Source organism: Melopsittacus undulatus, chromosome 3, assembly GCF_012275295.1.
Source record: "Melopsittacus undulatus isolate bMelUnd1 chromosome 3, bMelUnd1.mat.Z, whole genome shotgun sequence".
In the NCBI taxonomy this organism is placed as follows: Eukaryota; Metazoa; Chordata; class Aves; order Psittaciformes; family Psittaculidae; genus Melopsittacus; species Melopsittacus undulatus.
Genome location: NC_047529.1, coordinates 1691677 through 1703974, shown reverse-complemented (window position 1 = coordinate 1703974; position 12298 = coordinate 1691677). Strand labels below are relative to the sequence as shown.

At 44.8% G+C, this 12298-nt stretch overlaps 1 protein-coding gene across 1 annotated transcript in view; it reads right to left on the bottom strand.

Moving 5' to 3' along the window:
- Window positions 1-4424, bottom strand: part of EML6 (EMAP like 6) — a 117725-nt gene extending 113301 nt beyond the window's left edge. The window contains 1 exon segment of the mRNA XM_013127742.3: window positions 4228-4424. Within this exon segment, the coding sequence (XP_012983196.2) occupies window positions 4228-4424 (197 nt within the window).
- Between the last annotated feature and the right edge of the window lie 7874 nt (window positions 4425-12298).

Sequence of the window (12298 nt, the reverse complement as noted above, 5' to 3'; positions counted from 1 at the left end):
AGAAAGGGGTTGTTCGCTTGCAGCACTGCCTCACAAGTGACTCCATTGGAGGCTACTGGAGGGCAAAATGTGCTTTGTAAATAGTAGAATCATAGAATGGTTGGGTTGGAAAGTACCTTAAGATCACCCAGTTACAACCCTTTGCCATGGGCAGGGATGCCTCATCCTAGACCATGCTGCTCTGTCCAGCCTGACCTTGACCACTGCCATGGATGGGGCATTTACCACTTCTTTGGGCAACCTGTTCCACTGCCTCACCTGCCTCACAGTAAAGAGCTTCTTCCTTACATCTAACCTGAACTTCCTCTGTTTAAGTAAGCCCATCAGCCCTTGTCCTATCACTGCAGTTCCTTGATGAAGTGCCCTGTGCTCAATACCACAATGTATCAGATAACACCAGAAAATGGGGTATTTAAAAGTGCAGGTGAAGTCTTTAACATTCTGTCAAAGGTGTTCTCTCACTAACTTTTGACACGGTGAAGAAAACTGTTCAATACTGCAGACATTCTTGGAACTACAAGAACAGGGAGACATACCAAATACACCATCAGAAAACCTTTCTGAAGTTAGAAACCTCTGCTAACAAATGAATTCTGTAAAAATGAACAAAATCAACTATTTTAAATTACAATAAGTATCTCAACCGGTTATGTTTTGATTTTTGCTGTTTTCTCTGGAAAACCTTTTTGGCTTTTGCATGCACATATTGCAGAAAAAATCTAGGAAAGAACTGCCTCTATCTAACACTTCATCAAGAGAAAAAAGAGTGATCTAACTGCTTGTTGCAATACAGGTAATGCCCAATACAAACATGAAGAAAACCTTCTGTTCCTTTGAAAATGTTTAACTGCTGTCAAAACTAACAGTCCAGTCTTGTAAGAGGTTATAATAAACATAAATCCCACACATGTATGAATTCCAACAATGGCAGTGGTGCTGCATGAATCGCATGATTCTCATTAATACCTGAATTTACAGCCCATAGAACAAGTTGCTGCAGAAGCCCACTTTGCAATTACTTATGAAGGAAAACAATACCCATATGTCAACGTTACAGCTCCTGAAACCTAATCCTGCAAAGCACCAATGACTGAATTAAGTGAAAATCAGCTACACATGTAATGATGTGTCTACATAACATTTTCTGCATTAAAATGTTGCAATAGCTTTCACACAGCTATTACGCATTGGCTATAATGCTTCAGCTAGATAACACTTTGAGAACAATCAAACACAGAGCTATCATGCAAGACTTCATGACTGCTTTGTGGTCTGAAGCAGACTTTTGGGCAAACCATAGGGCTTGCAAGCCTTCAAGTTAGGAGAGCTCTGGTGGTTACTCAGTCCAACCCCTTCACAAAACAGAGTTCACTTCCAAGTTAAATCAAGTTGTACAAGACCTTATTTCATCATGAAGTTATAAAGAGGAAGAGTCTGGAAGCACAGCATCTTGCAGTGGCTTTGCACAGGAAGCTGAACACTTCAGAGCTCACTTGCTCATACTCTAGACATTTACCTTATTAGCTGAGTGCTGTATGTTCCTTATGCAAATAGAACTTGTTTTTCAAATACAAATCTTGGGAGAAACAGCATTTCTCCATTAATCCAATACAGTCTGGATTACTGCAGCCCAAACTAAATTATGTCCAACTGCATTATCTTGATACAAAACAAGAGGCAGAACTATTAAAACTGTGAAAACACATTAAACATTCACTTTTGAACCCCTAAACTTTTTCTCCAAGGACAAATATCCCCTTTTGTGACTTTAATAAACACTTCAAGGTCATACACAGGTTCTCAACCCTCTGCATCATGAGTTCATGAATTATTTTCCCCACAAATAGTATTCACTGAAACCTTTCAACACAGGAGGAATTAGTGGCAGTGCTTGGAAGCTGATATTCCCTCTTCAAGATCAGCCAGTCTTACTGATTTCACTGTATTTCCCCAGATCTGCATGTTTTCTTTCTTAACATCATGATTCAGCTTTCTTTAGGAATTACACCCTGTTGGACTGCACATGTATCACTGCTATTTAGAACCCGGTCTCAGCAAGTAAATACCAACAGAACCAGATGATTTGGTCAGGTACATTCATCCCATTCATCTCAACTGGATGACAGCTGTGAAGCCTAAAATGTGAGTATTTAAATTCCCTTATTTATGAGCCGTATCAGTGATAACCATACAAGAAACCACCTAGTTAAAGTACACACATTGATGGGGTATTACACTGATAAGGACTGCACAGTGCATCAGAGGCAAAAAAGGCAACCACTATGAGGTGCAAACAACAGAACATTCTAGCAACAGTTTGGAGATTCTCTGCTTCCTTAAAGCCCGTGTGACAGCAACACTTCTTGGCCACTAAAAGCTGAAATTAACTGTTATTTGTGTCTGGCTTGTGCTTTATTGACCTAAATGTTTCATACCTTGTTGACACTACATTTATCCCACAAAATTCCTATCTTATTAAAGATCAAAACCAAGACTCATCTTTCCAAGACATTAGCTGAATGTACAGCATTTCCCTGAGTCGCTCAAATCACCCACCAATTTCAACAGGCTGTTGCCACAGAAGCTGTACAATGCAATTATTTTTGGGAGGGGGAGTGTTGTCAAGTGTAACAGGATTACTTTCAACTCTGCTGATGCTATATCAAAAAAGAGAGAAAGAAGAAAGGAGAAATGGTGACAGAAATTAAGAAAGGCAAAAAGAAAAGAAAGAAGAAAGAAGTGGGAGAACCAAAGCACTGCTGTCCACCCAGACACCAGTGGGTTCCTGTAGATGCACAGCTGTGTCTTGACAAACTGTATTTCTAGTAGTTAATGAGAGTTCAATCAGAACTCAGAAATATAAATCTGTATATTGCACTTCATATTCCACAGAGTACCAAAACTTATGTTCCATACAACAAAGAAAACTTTCATCTCACAACAATGCAGATGCATCTGAAGTACTCATTCCCCTGAAGGACCTGAGAAGCCATGTGTCTATTTAAAACACCCTTTTAGAACTGGTAATACCTTTGAAACCAGAATTTTCACACACTGTACACACTGTACTTTACGAAATACTACTGCTGTAACATCTTATAAAGAGGAGGAGAAGAACGCTGCCAGGATACATGGCAGGGAAAAGCTCTCACTGGGAAATGTGGATGGCTTTCTGTGAACTCCAGAATGATTACATGACATTTATGTGATTTTGCTGCTGAGTGTCAAAGCTGTGACTTCAGCAGATGTTTCCACGGTACTCCTGCACCATGAGTCACCCGGGGCTGTTCTGGTTTCACATCAAGGAAAGGCTTCATTCATGCTGTATTAGGTGAATAGGGAGGGCAGCAGTTAGCTGTGCTTGGAGGCAGTGCCGTCACCACGCAACGTCCTTCGTAAGGATACACTACATTCTGATTTCTGCCATAAAGTAGCAGATAAAACATTAATTTCCTATTATGTCAATTTGTACATTTTGGACAGATTTCTTAAAAGACCACCCTGAACTCTGCAACCACGTTTTTAGTGTGTTATTTTGTGAGATGCAGTAAAATCAGTATACCTGCAGGACAACATCATCAACCAAATCCACTTCTTTCTCAGGCAAAATTTGAAAGAAAGAGACAAAACCCCATTAGACCAGGCTCAAGACCTGTGCTTCTGTAGCCATCTTGCACCAGCACGCTTGGGGTTCTTTGGCTGGAGTACAAACAGCTCAACTTGATTTTGATTGAATTTTTCCAGATATTAAAAAAAGATTAGTTTGCCCCATGTGCCAGATTTATGCACTCTTGTGCTGGGATTTGTGGAGCATAAGCAGAGCTACACTTGCTCTCTCTAGACATCCAAATTGGCGAGCTAGAGTCCCGGCTCTGGGAAGATCAAGGTGCTGGATCCACGATTTTGCAGCACTGTTGCACTAAGAGCTTCCCAGGGCTTCTTACCGAAACTAAGTGCTTTATTTTGGTGCAGTGCAAAGGAGAAAACTTACCTTCTCTCTTACTATTGCAACATTTTGAAGCTTTGGTACAAAAATAACGATCATGAGCGGTATCTAGAAATAAAGCTCTCACACAGGCTGCTGCTAAGAGATCTGAGCTGCTTTAAAACGGCAGGTACAAGCTGAGCTGTGGGAAGCGAGGAGGGGGTATTCTGCCAGCCCTGCATTCTCCTCCCTTCCCTTTAAACCCCACCCCACCCCACCAGCAGCAAAGTCAGCCCCCTTACCTGATAATATCATCGTTGTGCCCGAGGAAGAATTTCTGGCTGTGCTCTCTGGTGTTATAAACCACGCCGACTCCAGCCACGAAGTACACCACCTCTTTGCCCGCCGTGTAGTACAGGTTGTTGCGGCACTGGTGACCCCTGTACCCGTAAACCCACTCCAGACGGAGCTGGCATCCAGGAGCCGTCCGATCCGCCATGATAACCAATCCCCTCTCCCCCCCCCCCTCCACCCCCCAGCACACACAGAGCCGAGCGCTGCCCCTCCTTCCCTCAACTCCTTCCCCCTCCGGGGTTTCCCCCTTTAAAACGTTAGCGATCGCTGCCCAGCGGAGCTTCAGGTGGCACTTCCCAACGGAAAACGCATTCGCGGATCAGGTCTGATGCTGTCGCCGCTCTCACCGCTGCGCTGCCACCATAATCTGCTGCTGCCGCTGCCCAGGGCGAGCAGCAGCCGCGGCCCCGCTTCTGCGACCGGGGTAAGTTCTTAGGGTAGAGACGAGATGGCAGAAATGCACCTTCAGGAACAGCAGACGGGGCTTTATCGTTCCGAAGGCAAAGAAACTTCTGTGCGTCAGCACCTGCCGAAGGCTGCACCTTCCCCGTTGGCTGCAAGAGGCTTCCTGGGCGCTCTGCTTTGTAAGCTATGTACCTTCGGGTGCGAACTGAAAAACACACACAGAGAAGCCGTGCGTTTGAGTTGCACAATGTACGTGTATTTGTAATGTAAAGGGACTACTGTGAATGGGGGAGGCAGTGCTGGGAGCCGCGCTGTGGCCGTTCTGGGGCTCTAGGGTCCTCTAAGCTTTCACAGCATCAAACCTTGAGTCTTCACATGAGATGCTGTTAAAAGAGAAGACTAGTCTACAACATCCAGCATGGCAATATCACCCCAGCTTTCCTTATCCCCCAGCACCCCCAAACTTCCTCCTTTTGGAGTCTATAGCAACGATGTCATTAAAACAATTTTACGTTCCTATTTCTCAGTCACAAACCACTCCAGTTTGCCATGAAGTAGTGGGGGCTTGTGCCTTTATTTAGTCATCCGTTGGAACAAAATACCCAAGGAATACACACATCCTTGCTCCCCTTCTGCTTTTTCTAAAGCAAGATTCGTATGGGCATCACCAGTACAGTTGGTGTACTGGTACAACATAGTACTGTTGGTTGTGGTAAGACATCCACCACTTTATAGTATCAGTCAACAAGAGACCCAACCCTCCGAAGCTCGGCCACAACCGCAGGGAAGAGAATGCTAAAATCAGAGGAGTAAACCCAAAGCCTCCTTCACAGAGGATAAGTGCCACATGGAGGGGAAGAATGAACTACCTGCTACAAGGCTAATCCCGTTACCTTTCACCTCACATTCTCTGTGTGCTCAAACTGAGGAGCAGTGTGTTGACACCGGTTTACATAAAGGGTTTTAGTGCCCGGCATACAAGGCTACAACCCGCCGTTCACGGATTACACTCCACGCTTGAAGCAACCCTTCGAGTAAACCTGTCATCACACCCACACCAACAGCCTCCGCAGGGAACACCACCTCTCATGACCCCAGTCCCTACCGCCGCCCCTCAGCCTGGCTCCCCAGCCGCCGGAGCGGACGGGCGGTGGGGCAGAGGGAGGACCGGCCTGAGGGCCGGGGGCTGTCCGCTCCCACCCCACAGCAGGGACGGCAGCCCGGGCGTGTGCGAGAGGCGGAGGCACCTCCATGTCCACCCTCCCTCACAGGCAAGAGGAGCCGGCCCCACAACCACAGCCGGCCCCACAACCGGAGCCGGCACCACAGCCACAGCCGGCCCCACAACCGGAGCCGGCCCCACAACCGGAGCCGGCCCCACAACCACAGCCGGCCCCACAGCCGGAGCCGGCCCCACAACTACAGCCGGCCCCACAACCGGAGCCGGCCCCACAGCCACAGCCGGCCCCACAACCACAGCCGGCCCCACAACCGGAGCCGCCCCTTGCGCACCGGCGGCGGCGGCGCGCAGAGAGGCGCTCCCTCAGCGCTGTGGAGCCCCCCGCGGTGCCTCATGGGAAACCGAGTTCTGGCGGCTGTTGTTTGCCGCGAGGCTGCCTGTAGGGAGGACTACAACTCCCAGCGTGCCCTGCGGCGAGGCGGAGCGCCGTTGCTATGGTGACGGCAACCAACGGCCCTGCCCTTGCTGAGGCGGCCCCTGAGGGGAGGGATGGAGGGGTCGGTGCCGCTCGGCCTGCGGTGTTTCCTGCGGACGGAGCCGCCCTCGTTGGCCCTTACCGAGGCCGGTGGGTCACCTCAGTCCTCCGCTGCCACCGGTGGTCCGGGAGAGAGCGTTCGGTGTTGAACAGGAGCTGCCCCAGCCCTCCCGCACGAGTCATACGTAAATGCACACAATAAACCCCATCTTTCTGCTTTCCTCCTTCGCAGCTGCATCCGGAATTTCTCACAAGAATTGAGAAAAATGAAGATATAAAAGATTCCCTGATCCTTTCCTCGAGGACAGCTTTTCCCTGCATCCAGCTGCTTTGCCAGCAGTTAACCAGGTAAATCCTAGCGGCCACGCAGCAAAACACACATCTTGGTGCAAGCCCCTTGTGGTGAATTGATTTCCCGTTGGGAATACAAGAAATGCTCAGGGCCTGTACAAAATTACCTTCTCTTCCAGTGGTCCCTCAGGAATGGAGTTGCAAAGACTTTAAACGCTGTTGTTTACTCATGTCAAAGTCGGTTCTGTATAGTGAATGCTTTTAAAAGCTACTTAAAGTATTTCGGATTCATAATGGGTGTAGCACTCTCAGGGGTGCCTTTGTGCCTATCTCCCACCCGTTTACATCAATAAACTTAAAACTTAGGGACTTCAAACATTTGAGTGATGTAATTGCTAAATCAACCCTCTCTCCTTTAGGTAACTGTTTAGAAAGTAGGCTTAAAATAATGAAAATGTATTTAACACTTCATAGAATCACAGAATCATAGAATGGTTTGGGTTGGAAAGGACCTTAAGCTCATCCAGTTCCAGCCCCCCTGCCATGGGCAGGGACACCTCACACTAAACCATGGCACCCAAGGCTCTGTCCAACCCGGCCATGAACAACACCAGGATGGAGCATTCATTATTTAATATTTACCATAAACTCTCATACCAGAGGGGAGCAGCTGGGGTTAAACCATGACAAAGCTGCTAAAAACCACTGATTTTTGCCTGTTCTGAAGCATAAGAACATGAAAGTTGTTTCACCAGCTAGCAGATGTGGATATCTAATAAGACTTCCAATGAATTCTGAATTCATAATCCTTTGTTATCTTGGTGTTGGTCCATGGAATAACTTCCATGTGATCTTAGCTTTCTTTGAATGACTTTGTTTGTTATATTACATAATTCTCATTAAAACAATAATACCTATGACAAACCTGTCCTTCACCTACTCAACAAGGACAAAGAAAAGCTAGTTTGAAGTTTGCTTGCCATCTTGCTGCGAGCAAGTGTTCAAGTTGAACTTTGTGCTTCATCCTTCAGTAAAACCTTGGCATATTCTTTGTCCCATTTGTGACAGTGTAAAGCTTGGAGGCTGTAAATAATAAGCATCGTTTCACTGAAAATACATCCCCAATGTTGAACAAAATGCTTTGGTATAAATAATGATCATTCTTGCAGCAGTGAAGTATGCTAGTCATGAACCAACACCTAAAAAGACCTTAAAGAAAAAAGCTTTACACATGTGCAACCCCAAGGTCAGTTTCACTCATTCTCCTATTATCTGTACTCAAGGATTTTGTGAATTACCTTTCATGGCAAGTTTTTTCCCCATTAAAAACCGAACTGCATTACTACTTTCCTATTAGGAGCTGTTATGTTGCTAAAAATGCTCCTCAATACTGCAGCCTGCTGTCCATTGTCAGTACAACATAAATACCACACAAAAAACAATGCTTTAGGATATAGTTCAGAACATAACTGAAAGATAACAATTTGCGATAGCACCACCAGGTTTCCTCCTCCCTGGGGCAAGAACCCCATTAGCCTAGCCTAGAACATATATTCCACTACATTTACTTCTTTTAAATATAAAACCAATCTAATAGAGCACTTTATATGAGCAGCACTTGAATGACAGCTCCCACACTCTGGGGTTTTTGAGGGGTTTGGGGTTATTCGTGGTTATTTTGCTGTTGTTTTGTTATCTTGTTTGTTTTAAAGCGTGCCTTCTATAGAAGATGCCAAAAAGCTCCGCATCTCAAATTAACTCCAAACCTCAGTGATATATCCTGCCCACTCTATACATATACAAGAGCTGTGATTAACAATGAACACTGAGATTTACCCCCTCAGAAACATCTGTGTTATGTTCTACCTCTTTGTTACACAAAATATCACTTATAACTCACATTTTAATGGATGAATGTACAGCGGATGCACAGAGATGGCATATTAATTGGCATTTCCTATTTTGTACCTCTTGCTTGAGCTGTAATTATGTAAAATCTATAAGAACTTGGGGGCAGGGATCAGAAGCAGGAACTGTGATCTAGTTCTGTTTGTCTGTTGCCTGGCATTACATTAATCCAATCCTGACTGATGCCTCTCGGTGGTTTTTACTATCTAAGTACAAAATAATAACAGGGGAATTGGCTCTAAGCTTTTAGTCCTTGTGGGTGGAAATACTGATTTGCATTGATGAAATGCTAGGGTCTGGCCAGAAATAACGTTAGGAAAATGTGGGGGAAAAATATTGAGTCCTCTCCCTCCTCAAATGCAAAGCATTTGTAAAAGATCAGGCTTACAGTGTTCTTTCAAATCCCAGCCTGGGTGGAAAGTCCTTCTGACCAGCCCTAATGCATTTGTTTTGCTGCGTGTCTGAGTGCAGTCCAGGACTGCCATAGGCAGCAGAATGATAAAAACCTTGATCTTGGTCTCCTGTGCTCATCCCTGCTCAGAGTCTGGAGGTTCTGAATCACAGCACAGCGCCAGCCTCTGAAGCAGCCTGATTGACCCCGCAGAGCCTCTGCATTGCAACACAACCACCTGCCCTGAGGATATCCCAGACCCAACAGGAGACCTCATCTCCAATGGGTTGCTCCTGCCTTTTTCCAGACACACATGGGGCTCTTTCTGTCATCTTCTAATGGAATTTCAGTGATCAGCTCAAACTCACTATCACCACAGCAGAGATCTTGATCTTCCCACAGAAATTCATCACTTTTTCTGCCACAGCAAGGATAGTGGTGTTCCTTGCCTTTCCATATGCTGGCTGCCATGCTTGACTCAGCTTCCTTCCTATGATGATTCACCCGAGACACATCTAAATCTTGCCACAAGTTTACATAACTCCTTTAAAATCTGACTTTTCCAAATTAAGAGAATTTTTGTCCAAGCTCTTAATTCTCTTGAATGCAAAATACAGTACACTAAAATAACATCACAATAAATGCACTTGGTATTGTTCAGGCCACAGCGGATCTGACGCAGCTCAGCATCACTTTGCACAGAGTGACCTCTCATGGATAACACTTGCACTGTCAACAAGGGGAATAGTTTTCTCAGCTGGGTATGGGAGTAGAGGAATAGTGATACTAATAACAAACTAGTAAAAATTCATGTTGGGAACAGATAATTTCTACTATTATAATTAACTACCACAGCATCTCACCTAAGATTATTCTGTGCAGTGCATTAGTTTGATACACAGAGTAAATGATACTTCAAATATAGAACAACACAAGTAATTGAACTGTAGGTGTGATGTTCACCATCACCAGGCTAATCAGCATGCAGAGCTTCAGAAGCAAGGGTGAATTCATTACACACTTAGGCACAAAATCCCTCATTTCATTCTTCATGGAATAGGTCAGTATTTTATTACCAAGCAGACCACTCCAGGTCTTCTGCTCCTATACTGTGGGTCCCTGCTGCAGGTGGCTTAGCACAGGCAGCAGCTCCCTGTGCATGCTGCGTGTGCTGCATTATGACACACTGCAGATGTGACCACGTGGGCTTGCCGGAGCAGCTCTGCTGCCTCGCTACACAGACTCACTCACCCACCCAACTCATCCACATCCGCTTCCATAGCATTCACACATCCTAGAAGACATCTCACCCAGACAGGCTGTTGTCAGAATGCACAGCAACAAAGGGTACAAGCTGAATTATAAGCAAACCCCATAAAACCTATGCTCTTTGCATTTAATCGCTCCATGTTTTAATACATTTCTCTTTATTCTGACTAGTTGTCCTGCCTGCTGCAGCATTTCCAGTACTGCATTGTGGGTTTGCTTTATGCCTCACCTGATTTGTACCGTAATCTTGTTTAAAATCCTTTGAAACAAAAGCCAGTTCTCTACCAGAACCAGAATATTCAGTGAATTGCTCTCACAAGGCTAGAGAAAAATGCTTGACAACACGGAATAAATTACATCCAGCAGTAAGGAAGGCATAAATTAGTCTCAAGTGCTGAATACTGACTTCTTAACTCGGCCCTGCACACCTGTAGCTGTGGGAACAGTTCTGATCCCAATGCATTGAGAACACAGTGCTTTCTTACCTCAGCCGTGCTCTGCTTGGCCTCAGAACGCACCTTCTCCATAGCAGGACACAGAGTAACAAGCCAAACACTTCCTCTCCTTGTTAGGATGTGGCCTCGATTGTTCAGTCCACAGATAGAGCTGTAGTGTCAAAGAGCTGAATTCTGCTTTTCCCACTAACTTAATACTTAACATTGTCAGTCATTTAGCCCAACCTGATTTTCTGAAGTGTTTTTTCTTAATGGAAAGGACTAATGTTTGTCCAAAATTATTGTGATTTAAGTTTCTATATTTATTCAGATATCCAACAATATCCACCCGAATATCCATCAGAAAGGCAAAACTGCATCATACCTACAAGTTATTTATTACAAAAGTATATTCTTAAAGACCTTTTATAATTAAAATCCATTCTCTGGGAACTCAATCATAAAAACCAGAACAATGAGAGGTGAAAACCCATCTAAACCAGTATTTCACCAGAACAGATATTATTCATACTTTTCTTTACCATTGATCTTCCTCGTGCAGAGTACAACCCTACAATGGAACATATTCTCTATGCAGAACAGATGGATTAACAGATTATTTGCATCAATCTAAAAGAAAACCCTCCCACTCAACACATGCTTAATTCCTTTGGCTAATGAGTTTTGGATTCTTTCCCCCCATTGTGTTTTATTTGTCTAGATATGGAAAGGCCCCTTCAGGTGCAGCGCTCTGGTATTTTCCCTCAGTTTAGAACACACAATCCAAGGCCTCCTGCCAAGACAAAAAAGACAGACTGACCTGACCAGAGGATGATTTCTCTTCTTCATAACAATGATAGCAGCACAGCTGAAAAGTGGTTGCCCTTCATTGGTTTTCTTTGCAAATGTTAAGGTTCAACTTCTCTACTATGTATCTCCAGAGAAAACAACTTAAATATGAGTTAGCTTTCAAAACCAGCCAACAAAGGAAGCTGGAATACAGTGTCAAACTGTACTACAAGTCCTCATTCTTCACTGTGGTAACCACGAGGAACACAGCGTTCAGTGGTGCAATTCAAAGTAACACAGTACCTCTGCAAGAGTTAACACTGATAACCTGCTCCAGTTCCAGTCCTGTTCCCGTCATCCAGAGTGTCTTTCTTCCTCCTCTGGTACTTTCCAGCAGTCCTTTCACATAACCCATGGGAAATTCAGATTTCCCCCACTTCTCCTCCTGAAACAAGCACATCCCTGAGTGGGTGTGGGCACTGAACAGACTCTCCTGATTTGGCTCAATCCGAGGAAGTTCCTCCTGACCCACCAATCTCTGCATGGAAACCGTACCCTTACAGGCCAATAGGGAAAACAAGGAAGGCTTACCAGATTTCATGCCTGTTCCTCAGCAACCTAGAGTCAGTTCCTAAGCAGAAAGGGTTTTAATCAAGTCATTTTTGGGAATAACTTGCAGTGAGAGGCAAGACAAACAAGGACAACTCTGAAGGCGTGTTCAACCAAGACATTACACAATTAAACACAAGAGGTAACCAAGTTCAGTCTGTTAAACTACACGTTGTAATAAGTTGAAGTGACAAATATGGTAAGGCAT